This window comes from Lepisosteus oculatus, chromosome 6 (assembly GCF_040954835.1).
Source record: "Lepisosteus oculatus isolate fLepOcu1 chromosome 6, fLepOcu1.hap2, whole genome shotgun sequence".
Lineage (NCBI taxonomy): Eukaryota > Metazoa > Chordata > Actinopteri > Semionotiformes > Lepisosteidae > Lepisosteus > Lepisosteus oculatus.
In genome coordinates, this window is record NC_090701.1 from 21,724,155 (window position 1) to 21,748,459 (window position 24,305).

The 24,305-nt window shown below is 39.4% G+C and overlaps 1 protein-coding gene across 1 annotated transcript; it reads left to right on the forward strand.

Moving 5' to 3' along the window:
* The first annotated feature begins 5,871 nt into the window (after positions 1–5,871).
* Positions 5,872–21,796, forward strand: LOC138216050 (carnosine synthase 1-like). The gene is made up of 9 exons (XM_069190827.1): positions 5,872–6,171; positions 9,112–9,360; positions 9,974–10,063; positions 10,864–11,360; positions 11,865–12,069; positions 15,903–15,988; positions 16,352–16,583; positions 19,060–19,322; positions 20,452–21,796. Exons 2-9 carry the CDS (start codon positions 9,138–9,140, stop codon positions 21,676–21,678), a joined length of 2,823 nt encoding a protein of 940 aa, XP_069046928.1. The 5' UTR covers positions 5,872–6,171; positions 9,112–9,137; the 3' UTR covers positions 21,679–21,796.
* Positions 21,797–24,305: the final 2,509 nt, after the last annotated feature.

Here is a 24,305-nt window from a genome sequence, read left to right on the forward strand (position 1 = left end):
ATTATGTTATTGTCACATGAATGGTAAAAGCCTGAAAATTTCTGTATTTGCTGATAACTCGGAGAGCCTCTGCAGATCTGCTGATCAACAGACAATCTGTGGTTGTTTTTAATAATAAAAGGGTGTGGTGCTTTCAGACTTGCCAGTTCAATGTGTGTGGCCTTCTGTTTATCGATTTGCACGTTTGCATCAATTTGTATGATAAAGCTTTCCTGCTTAAGAAATAAAATTCTCATAGCCAAAAAGCCTGAAGGTGTGTTATTAAATCTCTTATTTTGTCAACTAGTTACAGTGCTAAATTAATCCATATCTGAAGATAAAAGTTGTGTGTGAAACACCATTGCCTACTGTAACTGACTTTCCCATGGATGTAGGTGTTGCAAAATTGTACCCTTTCCACATGAGATACACATTTTTGATCAAAATGACTTCCAGGAGCTTGTCTGAAATATCTCCCATTAAGGAACACTAAATGTATGCATCAGAGTTATTTTTATAATATTATACAGAATATAATGTTATAGCTTTATATAGTAAAATACTGTATGTAAATTATTTCATCCATATTTAAAAGATTTTTAAAAATGGTTTGCAGAAAGCAAATAATTGGTTTAATGTATTAAATATTTTGAATATATAATGCATTAATAATAGAAGTTAATAACATGAATAATAGCAAATTTAGAATGTATACTGTATACAGCACAGTATATACTGTATGAGTAAAATTTGTTTTATTCAGTTTGAATTTCTGCTTTTAGAAATGCAACCAACAGTAAATTTTAAATTGTCCAAAATTAATATTTTACTTTAGTCTTGTAATGTACTCTTTGTCACTGAGGAGAGTGCTAAATCGTTATTTCAATCAACTGAACCAGAGAGCTAGACAGTATATTTAAGGCTGGTGATTCAGTATGCTGAGAATTTTTTTAATGGCTGTGGTTGTAACTAGATCATTAAATTTGAACAAAGACAGGGCCTTTGAAAGTAGAATGATGACTACACCAAAATATTGTTTTAAATTTACAGATTATCAGCTCTTGAAAAATATATACATACATTTCAAGTATTTTACTGATGTTAAAATATCTTCTTAAAAGATAACTGATCTGAGTTTGCATCGTATTTTAATCCGCTACATTAAATCAGTTATGAGCATTTGTCAACATTCAGTAATTCTCTCATTCGCTTAAGACAAAAATCTTGTTTGACCTAACTGTTATTGTAACTTCTTTATTGGTGCTTGTGTGTATATTAAGAATATAAGAAATGTTACAAATGAAAAGTGGCACATCTAGCCTGTTTAGTAGATAATAGTTAATTTAATAGCTAATTTTAATACCTAATTAATCTTAGGATCTCATCCAGCCATTTCTTGAAAGAAGACAGGATACTGACTTCATGCTTTTTTATCTTACTCAGAAGTGCAAGGATCACTGCAACCTATTAAGGGTCATACTTCATTCTAGAACAGACCAGGGCCTGTACTTAAGTTACCTTAGTGACTAGATGTGAGTCCAATTATTTTGTCAAACATTTCCAGTACACTTAACCCAGTGATATTCATGGTGCACATCTCTAAGGTAGCAATGGTGAGAGTACTTAACCTAACCTAAAGTTCTGTTCTGTTCTCATGCACATGCTGAACACCTGCTAACAGCAGGGGCTTACTTATATACAGTAAAACCCTGGAAAAGACAAAGAAGCTGGCATTCAAATGCTCATGTTTCATCACATACAGTATTAGCTCAAAACGTTCTGCCTGAAAATTTAAAACTGAATTTGCCTTAATTTGAAGGTTCTTTGACAATCCCCAGGTGTTTTTGCCTTTTTCTAGGAAGGCAAATGTTTCCCACCTGTGCCAGTGTTGGGTAATTGTTAATCAAAGGTACTGTGTTCATGTGAAAGGATGATTGCTATACTTGATCAGAGTGGCTATCATGCCAATATTTTGCCATGCTATTTGGTGGAGCTATGCACAGTAATACCTTGATATAATAAGATGTGTATAATGAAATCCACTACAGAAATAGTACCCACAATTACTGTTGGTGTACACAATGAATTTGTGGATGTTTCATTTAGTTTGGGATATCCTTTTATGCGTTGGTGACGGGGCATCAAATGAAAAGGTGATGGATCTTGTGATAAACATTGTGGACTGTATAAGAGCCAAGGCATAAAACCAGATTTTTAAGAGCTACTGCAAGAAACAAATTCTTTGTACTTTAATGTTTCATTCACTCAGGGATTACAAAGATCAGAGTTAATAACTTAAAAGTTAAAAAACGCTTTGACTAAATTGTGTCACATTCTACGTTCTATCAGTCTCATATAGTTAAATCACATTTATATTCTCAGACACTAGTCTGCATTTACTATTGTGAACTAAACATCAAATGTGTTTGGGGTAACAGTTCAGATCTTGAGAATTAGGATGTTAATAATGAAATAATACTCAACAATCTGTTGGCCAAATGTCCTTGATGAGTTTAAACTTTGATCTGGTAAATAAAGCTGGCTGGGTTTCCGTATCAGGTTCTCTCTGCTGGGAGGGTCCTGATACAGACAGAGAAGAGAGAGAAAGTTTTGCCTGGCGTTACCTAGCAGCTTGCGTTGGTTAGGCTGCTGCTGTACCTCTGCCAAAGTAGCATCTTGCAGTTTGTCTTCTTGAGATACAAGTTAGTCAAAATGGGAACTCAGCTCACCTTGGATATACAGTAGCTTTGCTCAGAATATTCTAGGATATTCTGGATGTTGACAAAAAGGAGTCCAACTGTCTAATTTTGGTGATCAGGCACAAATAACAGTGGGTTCATAAGCTCAAGATTCATCTGTTTCAAGAAGAATATCTTGGACAGAATTCTGCACTTTACTGACTCACTCTCCTGGCATGGCTTTGTAGTGTGGTCTCTGAAGGCACCAGTTCTGTAGGGTTTGGACATTTACTGGGACAGTTATTAATTGTAGCAGTAAATCACAAAATTGATTCTTGATGCGATATAACTCAAACAACGCACACACACAGGTACTAATACATGAGGATACATTTATTAATACATAGAATATGCATGTAAATCTAACAGATCTTATCGAGAGGGTTATCAGAATACAAAAGATATATATTCAATCAGTTACAAAGTGTTACACATATCAAGAGGACATACATTCAGTATATCATTCATTTAGACCGTTTCGTAAATAAACTTGGTTACAACTTCTACATTGGATACTCAAAACAAGTACATAACTTAGGAATTAAATTGATATCAACTGGTTGGGATAACAATTGAATTTTCGAGCTGTAATGCATTGAAGTTGAATACTCATCCAATCTCTGGTGATTCAGATCTCCTGCGGGCTCTCTGGCTCCGTGCCAGGCTGTGCTGTGCGGCTTGCGACGGTGCGCTGCTGATGCTCACTGACCTGCTAGTTAGTGTTGGCTTTAACTAGCGCAGTTTGTCCACAGGAGAAAAGATGACTGTGGGTCCCAGCAGGTCAGGAAGATGACAGTTCATTCCTGATGAAGCGCTAGTTCTGAATAGTGATTCAGCTGTCCACAGTTCCGACCTGTTCACGAGGCTTGCTGCTGATGCTAACCTCGGGTGGATCCTCTGGTTACTCTCTGGCAACCTCCGCTCTAGACTCTTAGAACAGAGGAAAGTTCTGGCACTCGGACACACTGGCCGTTCCGTGGTTGTCCGGGCTGAGTCTCAGGATGGTCAGGAGGCGCGCTGCGAGAATGTCCTGCCCTTGGGCGCCTTCTGCTCCTGGGCCATCCTGCCCTGGAATTCTCCTTTGAATTCCCTTTAGAATTGTCTGAAAAAGTCTCTCAGGCCCTCTGTGTTGCCTGTTTTTACCTGGAGGAACTTCAGCTCGTTCATTGGCTGAAAGTTTCCTGGGCATCAGAGTCCCACGTGGGTTACTCGGCCCTACCAGTCCGTGATTGGTTGAACAAGGTGAGATATGAGCCACTTACTACTGACACTTAGGAATGCAGTCCAGATGTCCATCTGGCACTCCCTAGACAGATAGGCGCCAATGGATGACCATTGATCATGATAGCCAGGCTTAGCTAAGTGCATCCCCATTTGGGAGCTGTCCCTTATCAAAAGAAAACATCTTTAAATCAGCCTGCTTGAATAGTTTCTCTGTGGCTGCACCACAGAGATGAACAGAGAGATGAGGCCTCATTTGGGAAAGCACAGCAACACTTAATTCTGTCTTATTAACAAGTATTGCCGCTACAGCTTCTTGAAGAAAAGTTTAAGTCAGACAGCTTGCAGTTGGAAAATTCAGATTGCCAGTTAGATTGAAAGTTAGATTTAAAGATTATTGTCCACTGCTGTGGAAATTTGTCTTTGGCTTCTCCATCAGAAATACAAAACACACAAGTGAAACAAAAGTGTCACATAAAATCACATTAAATCACAACAACAATATGTGATACCTAAATAAATAGATAAATAAATAGGTAGTGGTGGGACTACATGTAAAGTTCATACATTCATTGAGTAGTTGATCAAGTTGAGTAGTTGAATAGTTGGGGCTGCTATTTCCCAATTATTTTTTCTGCCACAATACTGGACAGTTTGGTTTTGTTTTTCAACCCCATGTTTCCATACCAAACTGTCATGTTAAATGCCAGGATGCTCTCAGCAAGGCTTTTATATGCCTTCTATAGGACATTTTGACTAACATTAAAGTTTTTGAGATTTTGAATTAAAAACAGCCTCCGATTTGCTTTCTTAAAAATGTTTTCTGTATTATCAGTGTAACTCAGCCTCTGATCAATATGTGTTCCCAGATATTTTAAACTCTCCATAACCTTTGCAGACTGACCATTGAGTACTATCGTCTGCAAAGATTGCCCTCCACCGGTTTTAGCATTGAAAAGAAGCTCTTGCCAGAATGATTTGGGTTCTAGTTTATGGATGACATCACAAGTTGGTGAATGGCTGAAATGCCATCTGGTTTGGTTCTGATATCCACTCTGTTGATCACTTATTGGTGCATCTTCCTTTAGGTGATGAATAGCAACCTTTGACCTGTGATTTCAAGAAGAAATCAGCCTGGAGACTGGCTGGAGTCCGTCTGTTCTATACAGTATGTGATAACATTGTTCAGTTTAATACAGCTTTATGATCTCTTTTATCAGAGGGGCCTCTTTAGCCAAAATCCTGTTCCATCCACAGACAGCAAATGACTGCTTGATCAAGGCATGCCAAGATTATTAGAAATCTTTAATAACACTAAATTCTAAGTGAATTAATAGTTGCTACAGTGCATTTAAATGTAAGGACCAGGTTCATTAAATAAAAAAGTACATGAAAATGAAAGCTGGGATTGCATGATCTTGAAATGCAACTAAGTTTCAGGAAAAAGTGTCTTGGACACCTGTCCAAGTGGCTTGAAAAGTCTGTTTATTAAAACATACATTATGTGCACTAGCTCTTGAAATGGAAATCTAATAAGTAAATTGATTCTTAAAATGTAGAGAGCTTTGCAAAAAATATATTGGTGCTTTTAGAAAATATATTTCAAGGATGTAACTGCTGTGCTACAGGTAGATTTTTAGAAAACAGTATGTCAACAAAGTACATACTGTTTAGGTTACTTTAGAAGACAATGTACCAAAACAATATATGCTGTCTGGGTCATTAGATTAGCTGATAACTGATAAGTAACTGATAAGCTTTGAAAACAAATCTAGTGGTGCTTCTTCTTTCATTTTTATGATGTAATCTGTTTTGTTTTAGGGAAAGGGTAAGTGTTAGAAGGGACAAAGCACTGAGCTTTTTTACAGCAGAACATCTTATAAAAACCCTGGACTGCTTGTAACAATTGAGTCTCTGACGCACTATCCAGAGTGACAGCAGGGCTCCCATATTGCAATATGAATAAAGACCTTACTGAGTGAATGAGAATACCTCTCCTGGCTCTTCTTTGATAAAATTCCACGAGACTCTGTTAGAATCTTCATGTACAAGCTGGAATTACTGTAAGTTTGGAATGCCCTGCCTATGTCATTTAAACAACTGAAGCTACTGGATGCAGCCCTCCTAAACTCATTTGGTTATGCATAATTTGTGTTTTCATCGATACGTTTAAAACCGTGTGATAAAGGAAGCAGTCCCAGTAGTGAAAAAGAGACGTCACCAGCTCTCGACAGTGAGTATGATTTTGAAACTTGACAGCAAAATGCTTTGTACAGTAACTCCTGGTCTAGTCCCAGACTGTGAAGACCACCTAATTATCATTCTTTACATGATACCTGCAATAAAATATTCTTCACTGCTTAAAAAAACATTATGCACAATGTTGCATAATGTTATTTTTATATAATTTTGTTATTTAGTAGACCAGAGAAGTTACCTTAGCCTTTTATTTTGCTAGTGCAAAAAATCAAGTTGTCAAAAAATAGATTAGTTAAATGCGAAGATCATTTAATCACTAGATATCTATGCATTCTTGTGAATTTTGTTATATATTGCTGTGATGAGCTTATTATTTATGTTTGGGGGTTTTTGCAAGACATTGCCCAATTTACAGCTTACATTTCAGATGTAATATTGGTGTAATTTTGGTGACTTCTTTCTTAAACGAGTAGTCTGACGATGTGAAAGCCCAGTGTTTATATTGAATACAAATCTCACTGTGCTGTATAAATGAGAATAGTTATATGTGTAATTGTGTGAAGGGTAGCTGTATCTGTATAAGGTCTCTGTGCTGGGGGTGGGAGAGTGAATTTTGACTTCTAGAATAATATTAAATTAATGTTTTAAATTCAGCTGTAATACAACAACAAAAATACTAATACCATGAATGTCTTATAGAAAACAGCATCCATAAACTGCTGGTCATTGAAAAAGCCGGGTTCTGTCAAGGGTTGATGAGGTTGACAAAAAGGGTACAAAAAGTAAAGCATTTACACTACAGGAAAATCTCACAAAAAATTGAGCTGACGAATAAAGATATTGAATGAAAGGTGTCAAATGCCTTTTTAAAAAGTTGGTATCCAACGGAAAATTCAAAAATCAGTTTGTAGTTTAGAAATGTTAGGAGTGTGACCGATTTGCTATTTGCTCAGTCAGGAACTAAGCCTTGTGTGAAGATCTGCAGGTCACGCTGGCCAGCTGGAGACCTCTGCACATTCCTCGTACAGGTGAAATCCTAAGAATCCAGGGTGGTTCCAAGGTTTGTAGTTAAAATAAAAAATCATAAAAAAATGCTCTGCTTTTGCACAGCAGGTCTTGACCGTTGCCTCATCAACAAGTGTCATGACTGTAAAGAAATGCATAATTATTTACAGACAACAGTGAAAACACAAACCTCCGATTTCAATCAACAAATAAACAATTGCGCTGCCCAATGCTTCCTGGAACTGAACCCACAGTATTTTGTGGCAGAATATTATGTTATGAGGTACAGAGAGTGATGGAAAGAGATTTCTGCTTGCTCAGCCAGAAACCTCTTAAGAAGTAACACGATACATTTTTTACATCTCTTTTTTTTTAAGACTTCTGCTTCACAGGGCTCATTTCCTGACTTCCAGACAAATCATCACCAGGTTTTCACCAAATGCTCAGTTTTCTTCCCACATTCCAAAAAAAGGCTGCCAGGTGTCTAACAGGTGTCTTTAAATTGTCCCTGAGTGGTTGTGTGCCAGTTTTTGCCTTACAGTGGACTGTTCTACTGTATAGTCCCACCTTGAGCACTGTGGAGCCAGAATAGGCTCTGGGCTGCTGTGTATCACGCTGCGTCATTCAGGACCCTATGCAGACAGCAGAATCTGGAAGGGAGTGAAACAAACACAGGGGGAAGTAGCCTAGGGTCAGGGCTGGTAGAAGAACAGGGGGGTGTGTTGACCTGTGCGCTGGTGCTCGGGGGGGGGGGGTCCATGCGACAATCCAGAGGGAGTCTGTAAGGAGATCCAGAGTAAGCAAAAGTCCAAAGCCGGGTAATCCAGTACAAGATGTAGAGGACAAAAGTTAAAAACCGGAGCAGAATTTGGTGAAGGGCTGGGGAGATAAAAAAGGGGTAACGGGGCCAGGCGTTCCAAGCCCCAGAGTCGGCTGGTTCAGGATGCCGATAGGAGGCCAATGCCCAAAAGACACAGGCGTAGGGCAACTTGGTGGTAGGCGGGCCTCCGGGCGTTCATCTTTCAATGCAGAGTCAGAAATGGTGGGAGCATCTAGCTTTTGTAGGGAAGGGCTGGAACACTATATTAAATATTAATAAAGTATATCTTCTGAAAAAATACTGTCAAGTCATATTTCCTTTAAAATAGTCATTTGTTTGTGATTGTGTGAAAGAGCCGGAGCACCCTTAAGGGGGAGGGATTACAATCATGATACTGTGTCCCTTACCAGGAACAAGCATATTTCTGATAATAAATGGACAGCTGTGTCAACATGCATTGACTGCAAAGGAACTTAAAGGTTCATTCATGAAGAAAGAACAACCATAAAGTTTCAGCTGTTGAGCTTTCTTCTGATTCGTCATATTGTATTTCTTCTTTCTACTGTACTTTTCAGCATGAAGTGTTAAATAAATTGACGTTTGTATTTCTGATAATGAATGCCATTCCTGTAAGAGATTGAGGACTCAGAGATATGGGGATGAATTAAGACAAATACATTTAAGTTGATTAAAATGTATTTTAAATGTACGTCTTTCTTTTAAGACTTAATGGGTAGTTTCTCAAGGAAATAAGACTGACTTCTTGGAAATCTGAACTCTAATTGTGAGCTAGTTGTCCTGCCCGTACATATGCTGACTTCTGTCGCTGCACAGACCTGCCTTTACAAATGTTCCCTGTGATATATTGTATTAAAAGTACATTGGTAAAATACAGCCAAACGTAGCGAACTGGTGGCGAATTTTAGATATGTATCATCAAGCTTCTTCCATTACCCACTGTGGGGAATCTAAGAGAATAGATAGTGCAACCATTAAAAGATCAGGCAATGCAGGAATTTAAGAGCCTTAAATATATATCAATCTTGAGCCATTTAAGAAAAGCATTGCTTCTTAAAAAATAAAATGAGTAATCTGCAGCTCACAGCACTGGTGATGCTAAAATTGTGTTTTGAACAACTTGTGCTGCAGGCCTCACTTGACAAGGTCCATCAGAGATGCAGAGGAATAAGGACACACTGAAGGCACCTGAAGCAGTATGTGAGAATGAGGTGGGCTGCCAGAGCTATAATGAAGGAGACGGTCCGCATGTTCACTGGGAGGAGAGTGACCCAGCCCTACAGGAGGAGGGGCTGTCAGAGTATTCCAGCTCTCTACAGCAGATACTACTGGAACTGGGGCTTCCTGAAACCAGAGACCGCACAGCTACACCAAGAGCAGGTGGGTCCGAACCACTGCTCTTTGGCAAAGTGGTTCTGAAGGTGTCTAGAAATAGTCAAACTTTTCTATTTCTAATAGGTACTCCTTGTGATATCAGTGCTCATCCATGGACTCACTACCCTGTGATTCTGCTTTTAATTTATTAATAATAATTTATTTGGCTGATACTTCCATCCAAGCCGCCTTAATTTGTATACCGGTTATTTTGCTGGAGCAATCTGAGTGAAGTACTGCAAAGAGCAAGCAGTGCAATTACTTAAATTTAATGCGGTATTGCTATGCATTGTTACAGAAGAAGCATTCAAAAAGCATTCAAAAAGTGGACCTTTTGTTTATTTCTCTCTCAACAACAGCAAAGATAAGATTTATGGAAACCTATTAGCAATGCCATTAGATTGGGTCGAAGCACACTCTGGACAACTTTCAAAACTTAAACTTTTTCCTCCAGTGAAAAAAGTTATTTCCCTTTTTTTAAGCTTTATGGAAGCAAAGACATTTCAGTGGGGCCAAAGGTTAATTTGATGTTTTTCCACCCCTGTTTCATCTCTAAATAAGGTTATTAAATCATTTATGCTGCTTGGTACATTACTAATAGAACTGTTTCTTTCTGCAGATTTGACTGATCCTAACATGACTATCTGTGTTCTGGCCTCACCTGACAAATATCTTCCTATTCTGCTGGAGGGAGGCAGGCGATGTCCCGGTATGTTTTGTTGATGTCTTTGAATTCCTTCAGCATCAATGCCCATTGCTTACTCTGGTGTCTAGAAATAAAGCTCGTCACTGATTCAGCTACAATCCAGCCATCAGTTTTACCAAGACATCTGTTAAAGCTAAATTTAGCTTTTCATCACAACCTTTTTTAATAAAGGTAACATTTTAATATATGCATGAGTTATTACTAACTTGGGTTGTACATTTATAGTGCACAGAAATGAATGCTTAGGTTGAGAGGCAGGTTTTTCATATGGGAATAGACAAGAGTAACGAGGAAACGAGAATACAATCTGAGTGTTATCTGCATAGAAGTGGTATGAAAATTGTGAGTGGTCCTGGGAGTAGCACAGAGCCTTCTGGGACACAAGTGGGGAGTAGCAGCAGTACAGGGGATATCCCATGCCATAATAAAATTGTCAAGTTAAGAGAAGAACCAAGTGTATGCAAATGTAATATTAATGTACATTATTGAAGAGACTGTTTTACCTTCTGCAAAAGCAAATTAGTGTCACACATTTGGGGCCAGTTTGAAAAATGCTTCACATCAATCTCTTTATCATCTGAAAGGATGAATTCTTGGTTAATGGGAATTCTCTGATTGAAAGCGAACCTCATTTCAAATAGACTTAGTAAAACTTACACATTAAACATTAGACTTAGACTTGGTTAAGCCCTATAGTGTTCTCATTATGATGAGTAATGTTTCATGGGTTGGTCCTAGGAGTAATGTTGCTGACAAGAATCAATGCTGATAATTTCCGTTTTCCTGCTCTGCTGTCACCCCAGGTCATGTGATGCTCTGCTTGTCCTCCTCTTGGCTCTCCAAGGCTCCTTCCCAAAAGCACCCAGGGCTTTTCTCTCTCCTCATCCACAAAGCCGTCACCTTTTGGTCAGGGGGCTGCACTAACCTGGACACCTTCCAGCCTCCCCGATGTGCCAGCTATTTCCTGAGCTCCCTGGGTGACCACAGCATGCCACACGAGGCTGAAAATGGGCAAGTTCTGGGCACCATAACGCAAGAGGATCTGGACTGTCCAACCTGCGGTTCTCCCGAGCTCACCAGAGTGGTTGAGGATGTACTTCTGACTAGACAGCTGGTGGCTCAGAGAGGCATTAAAGTACCACCAACCCTGGCCTTTGCTTTTCGCCCCAACCTTAAATCCTTGCCCCCGAACACCCAGGTGACCGTGGTTTCTGCTCAGGAGAAAGAAGAGCTGCAGAAAGCCATGCTGGGGGCTGTTGAAGAGTTTCTGCACCATCCTGACCTTGAGAGCTGCCACAAAGCAAGTGTATTTTCTGAGTAAACAGGGTTCGCAATAAAACTTAGTCTTGGTATAAGATTCAGAGATAAACTGGCAGATTTTCTTTAGTCCGATGAAATACAAGTTTGCATTTCAAATCGGTTTTTAATATGAAGCTGACAGACAACTATGTGTTTTCCAAAAAAGAACAAATATAGAAAAGGTAGTTTATGATGTATGTTACAAAAATGACCAGTTTACTGCAACGTGATTGCATTTCTTTTTAAACAGATTGACTTTTTCCTGAGTTTTACCCTTTACATGACAAACACTTCCTTTTCTGTTTCAGAAAAGAAAAACCCAACATTTAATTTTAGGATTTGCATTTTTACACTTCAGATTCCTATTTCTGTAAAACAATGTCTCTAATAAGCTGTAGAGCTTTATGATGCTGAAAAATTGGAAAGAGGGGCTACACTGTAGGATTGAAGAGTAAAGGGAGCCCAGAATTTTGAGAAACCCTAATTCTGTTTCTTGACTCCACAGGTGATGGTCCAACCTTCTGGGGCAAAATGGTGTTTCCGTGACAACGTGACAGTTCACCAAAAGAGCGCAGGAGAAGAAATCCTTCAAGCAGCACTAGGTCTCCTACCCAGGATCCAGCAGGGAGAGTCCATCCTCATCACAGCGTCTTACGACTCAGTCCAGCCGCTGAAGCCCTGGAAGCTGCAGCAAAGTGTCATCTTCAAAGGTAAAAGCTCGGCTCTCCAACATAATTAAGAGAACAATACATAATAGTAGGAGCAGTGCAAACATAAAGAGGAAAGACCAATATACAGGTGAAAAACTGTTAACATAAAGTTCAAGGAAGAGCACAACCATATGGCCAATAAAATAATTTTAACAACTACTTTTGGTAGTGTGGGTCCTGGGTTTATTTATTTAAAGGCTTTGCACAAAACTCACAAATAAAATACTCTAAAAGAAATAAAACTCGTTATTCAGAAATAACTGTCTTACCACAAAATTACACACCTGCTGTACCACCATTGTTTCCTAGCTCACACCCTGATTTCTTCCAAACGGCAGCTGTTGCAGTTGGACACCCTTCTATACTAAAGTCAACCCCCTAATTACAGACAGATGAGAATGTTTATTCCAACCCATTACTGAATAATATACTGAAAATAGTGACTAATACACACCCATGGAGGCTAAGGATCTGCTCCTGTGGGTGTAAGGTTGGCGGTTCAAATCCTGAAGCCGGCAGAGGAATCCTACTCCATTGGGCCCCTGGGTAAGGCCCTTAACCCCAACTGCTTCAGGGGCACCATATGGCTGACCCTGCTCTCTGACTCCAAGTTTCTCTCCCTGTCTGTGTGTCTCATGGAGAGCAAGCTGGGATAAGTGAAAAGGCAAATTCCTAATACAAGAAATTGTATATGACCAATAAAGTGATCTTATCTCATATGAGGCTACCTTGCAAGTGGTCCTTTGTGATGACCTTTCTAGTGGCAGGTCTGTGGTTTCAAGGGGCAACCTGCCACACTACATTGCAAAAGCATTTTATAATACAAATCCCTTCAGCTGCATAGCTTATATATTATATACAGTATTTTATAATCTGCTATATGATATATGGAGTTTATATAACAAAAGTTTGGGAGGGATGACAACAACCACGTTCAATCGTTCCCAGCCGTCATTAATCAGCAATCACTCCCTTCATCCTTCCTCCACAAAACGCTATAAATACCAATTTGATATCCCTCTCCCTCGCGTGCGACTTTTGCATCTGCAGCCATCTCCTGGGCCCCAGGTCTGTCCGGTGTCCTACTTCCAGCCCAGCCAGCAGTTGTCCCGTCTCGTGTCCCTGGACCAGTGTTCAATTTAGCCCCTGGTTCCCGTCTCTGGTGCTACGGCGGCCAACTCCTTGGCACTGGGCCTATCCAGTGTCCTACCTCTGGCCCAGGCAGCAGTTGTCCTGCATCTTGCGTCCCTGTCTTATTCATGTTTCCGTCCAATCTAGCCCTTATGTCTCACGTCCTTGTCTCGTTGTGTCTTGATCCCCTGGTGTTCCGTTTTATTAAAAAAAAACACATTCCAGGCTGCCGTGTGACTGCATATTTCCCAGGCTCAGACAGCACTGCTCACGGAGTCAGGTCTTCGTCTTGGAAGTGTGCGTTTTCAAAATTCATGTCTCATTTTCCCTATCCCCGGAGTTCAATTTGGCCCTGGATCTATTCGTTTTGTCTCTTCTGCTACTGCGGCCATCTCCCCAGCCCCGGGTCTGTCCGGTGTCCTACTTCCGGCCCAGTCTGTAGCTCTCACGTGTCAGCCCTGCTACTTTGGCTTCACCTATTTAATGTCCATACAGGTAAGTCCCATGTCTTGCATCTCTGTCCCGACTTTGTGTTTTTTCTCTCGCCCTTTCTTCCACTGGTACCACCTCATTAAGGTAAGTCCTTTAAGTCCAGCTCATTAAGGTAAGTCCTTCATCCCATGTCCCCATTACATCCCTGTCCTTTATCTCTCCCCCATGTCCACATTGCTCCTGCTTCGTTCGCTTCCCCATCCCCACGTATCCAGTTCATTTCTCTTGCCAACCGCTCTATGTTTCGCATCCCCTTCTCGTCGCCTCTTTATCCCCCTTCCCCAATTCAGCCTCAGTCTCATCCCTTCTGTCCTCTGTAGCTACCAAAGCCACCCCCCTCTACATCCATACAGGTAAGTCCCTCACCTCATTCCCCTGTCCTATGCATGTTTTTATCCCCGGCATCCGATCCGGCCCCGGGCCCATTTTTCTCCCTCTCATCCTCCGGATGCTCCTCCTCCTCTCATCCTCTTGCTGTCGCCACCTCTCGTTTCTGGGTCCACCCAGCCTCCTACCTCTGCCTACTCAACGATCACCCCTTGACACAAGCCCCTATCCCCAACATCCAATTGAGCACCGTGGTCATTCAACCCACTCTACACCGCTACTCCTTGGATCCAATACTGCTCTCACTTCACGTAATATCCACACATGTAAATTCCATGAGTTACAGTACTACAGCCAGAGTCTGGAGCTATCCAAAAAATGCCTAGCTGCCCTGAGGGGGGGCATCCATTGGGCCGGGACCCCCAGAGGTTGATTTTCTCCCAACGGGAATTTTTGTTTTTCTCTCCACAGTGCCCACATGGATCTGTCATTAGGCCATCAGTGTTCGCTATCCAGTTCCAGAGTCCACAAGAGCTGCAGCAGTTAGTTCCTTACACTTAATTTATCGTCAGATAGCAAAGGTGTTACTTGCCATAAGGTCTACAAGCCTCCGCATTTCCTTCGAGCCGGCTACTCCGTCCGTCTAGGAAACCCTCATCAAACTTATAACAGCTATAAAAGGCCAAGTCGCTACTGTCTACCTCCATCTCTCCTCCTGATCACTGTGCGAATCAAGTGCAGGAGTCTCCAATTTCCATTGCTGCTTTTGGGGGACAAAATCACAAACATGGGCCCGTATCCATCCAGATAACATCACCACCACTAACCCAATCTAATAATAGCAGCAATTTCCTTTCCCATCTACAAAGAGTCTACATGGTTTCTCATCATTTACACCCCGTGTTCATTTGAATTCCCTTCCGTCAACACCTCAACACGTACCTACAGTATAATAAGCAACTCGCCTATGCCAACAGAAGCCAACTTCTCTACAGTAAACTTATACAGAACGCAGACAGTCACTCCGACCACCCTACTGCTGCAAAAATCTGTACGTCAAAGACCACACCTTCTTCAGGCTCCTCCAAATTCTGCATTGGTGGCTTGGGGTCCCGCTTGGTTCTTTTTGGGAGTTCTGGCCTCCTCGTCCTATGGGCAGGAGGTCAGCCCTCAGCCAAGCAGGTTAAGCCAAATATCAGCTCCATAATAGTTCATTATGCTTCGATCTTGGGCATTGTCATTCCTATGAAACATTACTTTGTCTTTTACTGCACAATGTTAGTGACACCAGTTTACACATAAAATGTTCGTCAAGAGAATTCTAGTACCACAGTGCATAAGGAAAGACACAGGGTATTGTGTTCACAAGAATGTTTTGTGCCATTGTACGACAACAATATAATGAGGAAGGACAGACAATGGAATGCTTATTAGCACATTAATAATACAATAAATAAATAAATGACTGAATGTATTTAAGACTTACACCATTTCCTGCTACTATTTAAAGTTAATGTACGGGGACTAACATGAAACATAGGTATATACACAATTTCACTGAAAATCAAGATATTGTTTCCACTATTTAGAACTGAAACATGTGAACTCACATTTTGTTTGATGACCCACATGGTTAAGGGTCACACGGTTAAGGGAAATAATGATAATTATTTCCTATTCAGTCAAAATTTTCACTTTAAAAAATGAAAGTTGACATTCTTCTTACACCTCGGGCTTGGTTTTCTGGTGTTGATAATGAAATCAGACATTCTCTGATTAAGTTATGATGAACAGTAAAGCACAGGGTAGTGAAACTACATGGATATGAATTAATATGTTTTAAACATTTATTATAGCTGCCTGTATACTGTATATTTATTCAGAGCCAGAGGTTTCAAGAAGAAAGCTTGATCTCCACATCAGAGCCACAGTTTGCCGTTCTGCTGATGATCAGCCTCAGTTGATGCAGGTACAGTGCAAATAAAATATATTGTAGTCAGGTGGTTGTCAGTAGATGTTGAACCCAAGTAGAATAATATTAGATAATTATCAAATTATGGGGTCTGTTATTTTAACAAATAAGTTCCCCATATGTGTGTAAAGATAACTGTATAATTTCACCCCATGAAAAACTGTTCAGATGATCTGTATCAAGATACATCTGGAAAGAAACACCAGCATCCAGTTTCCTACCTTATCTAAAGAGAAGTAATAATTTTTCCATGCCATTATCTTTTGAAGATATTTATCTTACAATTTAAATCCTGCAGGATCTCTGGGGAAGTATCACTGCTTTGGACATCAGTGCTAATGTTGCTTGTCTGCATTTCAGGTAGTGTGCTGGGTGAACAGGACAGAAGCTCCGATTAGAAGCAGCCCCACAGTGTTGCAGTCTCTGGAAGTGACACTTCAGGACTGGGGCTTCACAAAGCAGGACTACCTCACAGAACTTCAGCAGCTCCTGAAGCAGTGGGCCGAGGCAGCCATGCAAGGCATCATGGACTACCAGTCCCAGCTCTCCAGTGAAGAGAGGGGAGGGACTACTGCTCAGATTGATTTCATAGGTACTGCTCTTTAGTGACCTTATACGCTAAGGATAGGCAGAACACAGGGACATAAGAAATGATGCATGCCAGATTTTCTCATTTAGTAATTTAGGAGCTAATGAGACTTAAACGTTTCCAGCCATTTCTTACAAGAGTTCAGATCCTGGGCCTCAAGTATTTGGCTGGAAAGCCTGAGGTTTGCAGATATCTTCAGTTCTTGTAAAGAAGTATTTCCTAGTATTCTTCTGAAATAAATCCCCTTTTAGTTTCCAGTTTGACACCAAATCCTTGTTTCTCAACTTGATGCTATCAAAACCTCATAGGATCTTTTATCTTTGAATTAAATCTCCTTTCAATCTCCTTTGTTCTTAATTGAAGAGATTTAGTTCTTTCCCTGACTGAAACATTAACCCCCCTTTATCCTAAACTGTCTGATAATCTCCTGAGACAAAGATATAAAACATACATTTTATAATGTGATATAGTGAGGCAAACAGAACATGAGCTTTAAGCGAGGTCTTACTAGCGCATTGTAAATCTTAAGCATAACTTCCCCAGCTAATTATTCCATGTTTTTCACTGAGATCAGAAAAAGGACCCGATAAAATACTCGAACTATCGCCTATCTCTTCTAAACACAGATAAAATTGTATGTAACATATCTAGTCCGTTTGCTTGATGCGTGTATTCTCTCCTTAATTCACCCTCAGAGAGGGTTGATGAAAGAAAGATAATTTATCAATTTGATCTTTACTCTGTAAAGTGCATCCAGCCTAATGCTTCTGAATGTTATTGGGGTCAGTGATACCTACTCAAATTCATTTGACTTGAGAAACCAGACAAGGCTGCTCTCTTAGTCCTCTGCTCTTTGCTCTCTCTTTGAAACCTTTTGTACCAGCTGTGTGGTGGAATACTTCAATTTACTTATTAACATTTATGGAACAAAGCATCACATCTCACTGTATGCTGCCAATATTTCCTACCTTTGGCTGGTCTATCTTGGTTCCTCTCTAGTATTTTAGAGTTGGTTAAATTTCTTACTCTTTTTTACAAATACAATATTAAATGGGGTGAATTTTTTTATGCCACTTGGCAGTTCAACTCTTTCTTTTTTAACTTTAACCTTACAGATGCAAAGCAGTTTTACATTATTTTTTAGCCTAAAAATTCACAAAACATCTCAATCTACCTACAGTACTGTTAAGACCTTAGAATTGTTTTATTGTCCAGTAGATTAACTTCAGTTCTGTAGTTTGTAGGATATTATTGATATAAACTGTAGTCCAGAATCACCAGTTCATCTGTGATTATCTACAGTAGCTACCTATCTTTCTGAAAAATTCTCAGTTTTAACTCAGGAGTCTTCTCTTAGCTGGGCAGCTTGGTGATGGTTAACATAGGCTAACTGAAGTAGTCCCAGTACCATCATTTATGATTTTCCAGTATCAGATTCATACTGACCAACTGGACAAATTGAAAGATTAATGCCTTTAGTGGTACTGGTTCAAAATCGAACCAACAATATTTGGGTACATTTTATTATGACGCATATAAATAAATAAAAACTTAGGCTATTGTGTCTAGCAAAGTTCTGAAAACTTTGTTTTTTCTATCTTTTGGTAAGTACTGGAAGATTACACTTATTTTCTTTAATTGTCATAAAATCTTAGTTAAGTACTTGAAAAGGCCTAAAATATATCTGTCATTAATTCAATTACAAATTGAATACAAAAATATATTTTGTATTTTTCGGCCAATTAAGTAATTGCTTTTCACACATTTCACCCAGACCTCAATATCAGAAAATAGTTTATTTAGTTTAAATGAGATATTGTATGAATATTCCGGTAGTAAATTTAGAAAATACAAATTCAGCTAACTTTAAAACATGGTTTAAAAATTCAGTCCATAGATAACATTCCAGCAGGTTCCAGAGTTCTGTTGTATATTTAATTCATATTCATACAATATCTTATTTAAGCTAAATAAACTATTTTCTGATATTGAGGTCTGGGTAACAGGGGAAATCTGTGAAAAGCAAGTACTTAATTGGCCAAAAAATACAAAAATAGATTTTTTTAATTCAATATGTAATCAATAAGGGGTGTAACACGGGCTACCTGGCCAAATTTTCCATTGGTCCTTACCAATCATGGCCTCCTAATAATCCCCATCTATGAATTGGCTTCATTACTCTGCTCTCCTCCCCACTGATAGCTGATGTGTGGTGAGCGTTCTGGCGCACTATGGCTGCCGTCGCATCATCCAGGTGGATGCTGCACATTGGTGGTGGTGGAAGGGAGTCCCCATTACCTGTAAAGTGCTTTGAGTGGAGTGTCTAGAAAAGCGCTATATAAACGTAAGCAATATTATTGTAAACTAGTAAATGAGTAAATGACCATTGCAAAACATATCCTTTTTCATGGTCTATAGTTCATTATAAGTTTTTGTGTGAAGATATTTGAACTTTTCTGTGTAAATATGCCTCTCTCAGGTGTGGAGTTTGCTCTGACACAGCACAAGGACAGTCTGCACCCTTTCCTCCTGAGCCTGACTTCTCACCACAGAGGAATTCAGAGCACTGCCACTCAGCTCCTGCAGCCCCACCAACGGGGCAGCACTGTCGGGCCTCTCGTACAGGCCATGTGCCACAGAGCCCACTTCTCTTTCATCGCTGACAAGACCATCCTGTACATAGGAGCAGGAAATGTAAATAAGCTGATAGTGTTTCAGTCAGCCAAGAAATATCACATCAAGGTAAGGTTTCTCTCCTCAGTTAAAAAATCAAAATTCTGATGCATACAATGTTGACGTCATTAAAGATACTTATTGCTGTATCCAGGGCATACATAAGTGATATTTAGGCTGGTGTTTCTTATTTTTAAGAAAATCACATGTGCACTGTTTTGATTAAAAGTCTCAGTTTCTAGTTTCATTCGATGAGATCAGAGGTGCAAATAATAAGCAGAGCATGTTAATTTTCCTACCTGAAGACACATAATTTTAAAATGCTAGTGAACAGCCTGAGCTGAGCTGTTCTACAATAGGAGATAAATCAGTTATGTTAACTTCCATGTTTTAAAAAAATAGAAAATAAAAATTCTTAATATGTGAAATGTTCTACAATCTTACTTTACCCCATCAATATTGACAAAACTGAATTCAAATGGTTTAGTATCCTTCTTCATCTGTTTACCAGTCAATCCCTGCTGGTATTTATTTGAACATTTAATAATAAATAGTTTACATCTTATTTATTACATCTTAAGCTTATTGTATCTCTGTAGCATTAATATACATCTTGAAATGGATTTTCATCATTACGAAGCAATTGTATCTTTAGCGTGCCTGGAAAAACATTTTAACCATTGCTCATCTCCCAAGCCTCCTTTTTAAAAGAAATCAAATCCTGAACTTTTGTAAGTAAAACTAGGAAACTAGAAAGACAAAAAGGAAACGGTGGCCAATAAAGACCTAAATTTAATTTGGTCTCTCCGAGAGTTTTATCTGAAATTCCCAAAAATAAATGTAAAAGGTTTTCATGACAAAAATAACTTCAATAAAACGGGTATATGCCGTTGTCTCGTGACTTAGATCAAGAGCTAGTTTCCCAAGTGACTGCTGTCACATTTTGGCATTATTTTTCCCCTTTAAGGATCTTAAAAGGTTTCAGATATGTCCTAGTTGACAGGTTTCTGCTTCCAAATCCATCCACTGCCACCCCAAAACTATGATTTCAGAGTATGACAGGATTATTCAAGTACAGAACAATATCCTACAGCATCTGAATGTAAATAGACATCAACACACGCTGTTCTTCCCAGTTTGAAACCCATGGCCAAAAAAGACTGGTAAGATTCCACTGTGTTAATTTCTGTTTTTTTAGATAATCTTGGTGGATTGCAATTCATCCCATCCTGCTTTTGCGCTGGTGTGGAAAACTCTTCATCACGACTTCAGCGATCACACGCAAGATGAGTCTCATGCCCATATCATATCCAAGATGGTCCGGGATTTGAACGTGATTGTCGATGGCTGCACAACTTTTAATTGCGATACAGTTATACTGACGTCCCTCGTGTGCAAAGAACTAGGTCTTCCCAGTGATGGCTTTGAAGCACTCGTTACTGCCAAAAAGAAGAGTAATTCTCATCGGCACTTGGGGGGAATTTGCCACGGCCTGCAGCATCTCCCCAATCCCTCACTCTACGCAGTGCCCTGCCTACCCGTGGACAGTGAACAGGAGCTCGAAGAGGCCATGGCACAGGTGGGCTTCCCTGCAGCAGTAAAGCTGGAGCAAAGCAGTGGTGGAATGGGTGTCAAAATAGTGGAGAACTCCCTGCAGTGCCAGCAGCACTTCAAGAGCCTAAAGTGGGACTTAAAAGGAACAACTTATCACATGATAAACAAGGGATTCAAAAATGAACCATTTCTGATGGAGTTCATTAGTGGCCCAAGGTATGTCGTAGACCTGATAATCTTTCAGGGGAAGCTCTTGGCAGCATTTGTCTCTGATCGTGGGCCTCCCGGACTCTCTTACTTTTTCAACACATCACACATCATGCCCACCTGCCTCTGCCCTGAAAAAGAGACCCAGTTAGCCATTGCTGCATACCAGTGTTGCCTCCACTGTGGCCTAAAGAATGGGGTCTACAATCTCGATATGAAATTGACTGAAACAGGCCCCAAGCTCATCGAGATCAACCCACGACTGGGTGGAAGTTATCTGCCTAGCTGGATCAAGACGGTCTATGGCACTGATATTATTCTGTGCACCTTTCTGATAGCCTGTGATGTCCATCCACACATCTGGACCCCTGAACCCAGAGGCTATGTTGTAGGTATATCTAGCCCTGTTTTTCAGCATGTTCAGGCCCTGGAAAACCCTTCTTTTCCTGTAATATTAAAGGCTTTGGAGGAAAATGGGATTATCAGTTCAATCAAGGTTGGAGACATGAAAAATAAAATTGACTTTGACTTTTCCTCCTTCAACATTACCAGCTTCAGTCCCAACAAAGACGAGGCCTTCCACAGGCTAATTGCTGCTTCCAAAATTCTTGATTTGGATTCAGAAAAACATCCCGTCAAGTACTTTTTGGACTTCATAAAATAATACAAGCGAGAGGTTTCACAAAGCAATTTTACTGAATGAAGAATTGGATCTAACACGCTTTTTGTCATTGGTAATTTTAATATTTGGGATATTTTTAGAATTTGAGCATTTTTAAAATAAATTTGTATAAAATGTGCATTTAAAATTTCATATTAATTTCATATTCATGTTTGTTGTAAAGTGCATTTTTTCAAATATCTTGAAAAACTCACGATTCATGAAAATCAGTGTATTATAACCAAAATACCAAACAGGAAATAAGCAAACATTTAGCAGCACATGGTCATTCATTGGATGGCAGACCAAAACCAATTTTCCATTACTAACAATGTATCATTAAAATAGGAGAGGACATTTTTAGCCAGAGGATTCCATAATTTAGTTGAGCAGTGGCACTGTGGCTAAGGATCTGAACCTGTGGCTGGAAGGTTGCTGGTTCAAAGCCAGCAGCTGGCAGAGGAATCCTACTCTGTTGGGCCCCTGAGTAAGGCTCTTAACCCCAATGGCTCCAGGGGTGCCATATAAATGACTGACCCTGCACTCTGACTCCAAGCTTCTCTCTCCCTGCCTGTGTGTCTCATGGAGAGAAACTTTAAGACAAATTCCTAAAGCAAGAAATTGTATATGGCCAATAAAGTGATCTTATCTTATCTTATATAAGACGTCAACATTTCTTCAAATAGATAAGACATCAAGTTGTTTCATAATAATGCTCATAGTTCAATATACTATTCAGCTTTCAGACGACCTGTCTGGTAACCCAGCCTGGTTAAAACAGAGCTCTCCCATCATTCAGCCACTTCTTTTCTCCCTTCTTTTGTCATTTCTCTCTTACTCCCTCTCTGTTCCTGTATGCACTGTATGTTGTGATCCATTCCAATGGAGATTGTCTTAATGACCTCCTTAGGAATGGCCCTGGCACTGTTCAATGTTTATTCTTTAATATGGTGGTCCAAATGATATACACTGGAGTTAATTAACCTGAGTAAATTACTCACACTGAGTTTATCAGTGTCTTCCTCCATGTTTACTCTCCCCCTTGTTTAAGGACTGCTAGGTAAATACCGCCATTTCTACAAACGTGTACATCATTTCAGACCTTCTGAGGAAGGTAAGGGGAATTGCAAACACTGCTAACATTGATGTCAGATTCACCTCACAGTATTATAGTCATTGTTTTACATTTAGAAGCTGAATTTGGGTCAATTTACAGTTTGTGTGATGCTAATATTTGAATTATTTGGGTCATGTAATCAGTAGTTTGCTACAGTATAGGGTGGTGTTGATAAACGGCTAGCTGAACTGAATAAACTAATGTTGTAATGGAAAGAACTGTTCTTAGTTTTTTAAATTGTTTTCTTTTTAGAAACGTATTTTAATAGCCTTCTGTGCTGCACAATGACTCAAGTTAGTCTCTAATGCTGTAAAAGGAACATGATTTGTGAAGTACTGTAGAGATGGGGGAGGGTCAAAGATCAGGTCTTGTAACAGTGCCCCTTGGTTTGGTTGTATTCCTGTAAGACTGCAGTGTTAACTCTCTCAGTGGCAACTGTATGAGTCCACTGTCTAATTTCTTACGTTCTGCTGTTCCTAACTGAAGAAAAATAGCTGGACATTATAAAGAAAAAAAAATATACCTCAATGATAACTTGCGTAACCAAAAAACCTGAAGACAACCATAATGCCAAAGTTACTACATGCTAAAAGTCCTTTCTCATCACATAAGAAGCCTTCAGGGAATTTCTAGTAACAGTGAAGGTTGTTGGATTAGATTCTGAACATTTACCTACTTATTTTTCATTGGCCTCCTAGGATAATAAAATATGAAAACCCTGGGAACATCAGAAATATCAAACTTTTTACAATGAAAAGTAGCTCATAAAGGCAAGGCCATATACTGTATAATGGTCAAACATATGTAGTTGGTGCTGGGTTTTGTTAGGAGATAAATGAGCTATGTTGGGATTGTTACAAGCCGATGGAAGTCATGGAGAGATGATATGTACTGACTTGTGTTTATTTGTGTATTGTATAACAGAGTTAAAGTTATAATGATGTGAACTGTTTTAAAAATGTAAAGGAAAGTGGGTGAAATAGCTCTGCATTAAATACAACAAACAGTACAATCCTCCTTCGGGTATTATTTCATACATATTAATCCACTGTGCCAGAAATAACAACACACAAGCATTCTTCAGTTTTTTATTCTTAATTTTTCCTTAAGAAATACATAACATTGATAATTTTATTCTGGACAATACCTCTTCTAACCTATCTTATTTCTGCAGCAAGTTCAACTTAAGTGGCACTAACAGCTTCTCATAAGATTACGCATTGTATCTTCTCTGGGTAGGAATGAAACACTACTGAAATGAGCTTGTATAAATGTCACTTCAGCTACTTGTGACTTTTATCTGACATTTCACATTGTGTAAAGGACACAGGACTACCAAGTGTTGAAAGTGACCATAACTACTTTGTGTTTTGGTATAACTCAGTGTTACTATACTGATAACTGTATGCATCAATATTTCTTATGATGATATCATTTGCCACCTTACATAGAAATGAGTGAAAAATCAGAAATATTTTCAATACATTTTTTACCATTTTTACCAAATTGATTA

Bases quoted from the DNA above. Each gene is read 5' to 3' on its own strand.
- LOC138216050 (XM_069190827.1), top strand. From the start codon at position 9,138: ATGCAGAGGAATAAGGACACACTGAAGGCACCTGAAGCAGTATGTGAG. The intron at 10,064-10,863 runs GTATGTTTTGTT...CTGTCACCCCAG, and splicing joins GGGAGGCAGGCGATGTCCCG to GTCATGTGATGCTCTGCTTG. The intron at 11,361-11,864 runs GCAAGTGTATTT...TTGACTCCACAG, and splicing joins ACCTTGAGAGCTGCCACAAA to GTGATGGTCCAACCTTCTGG.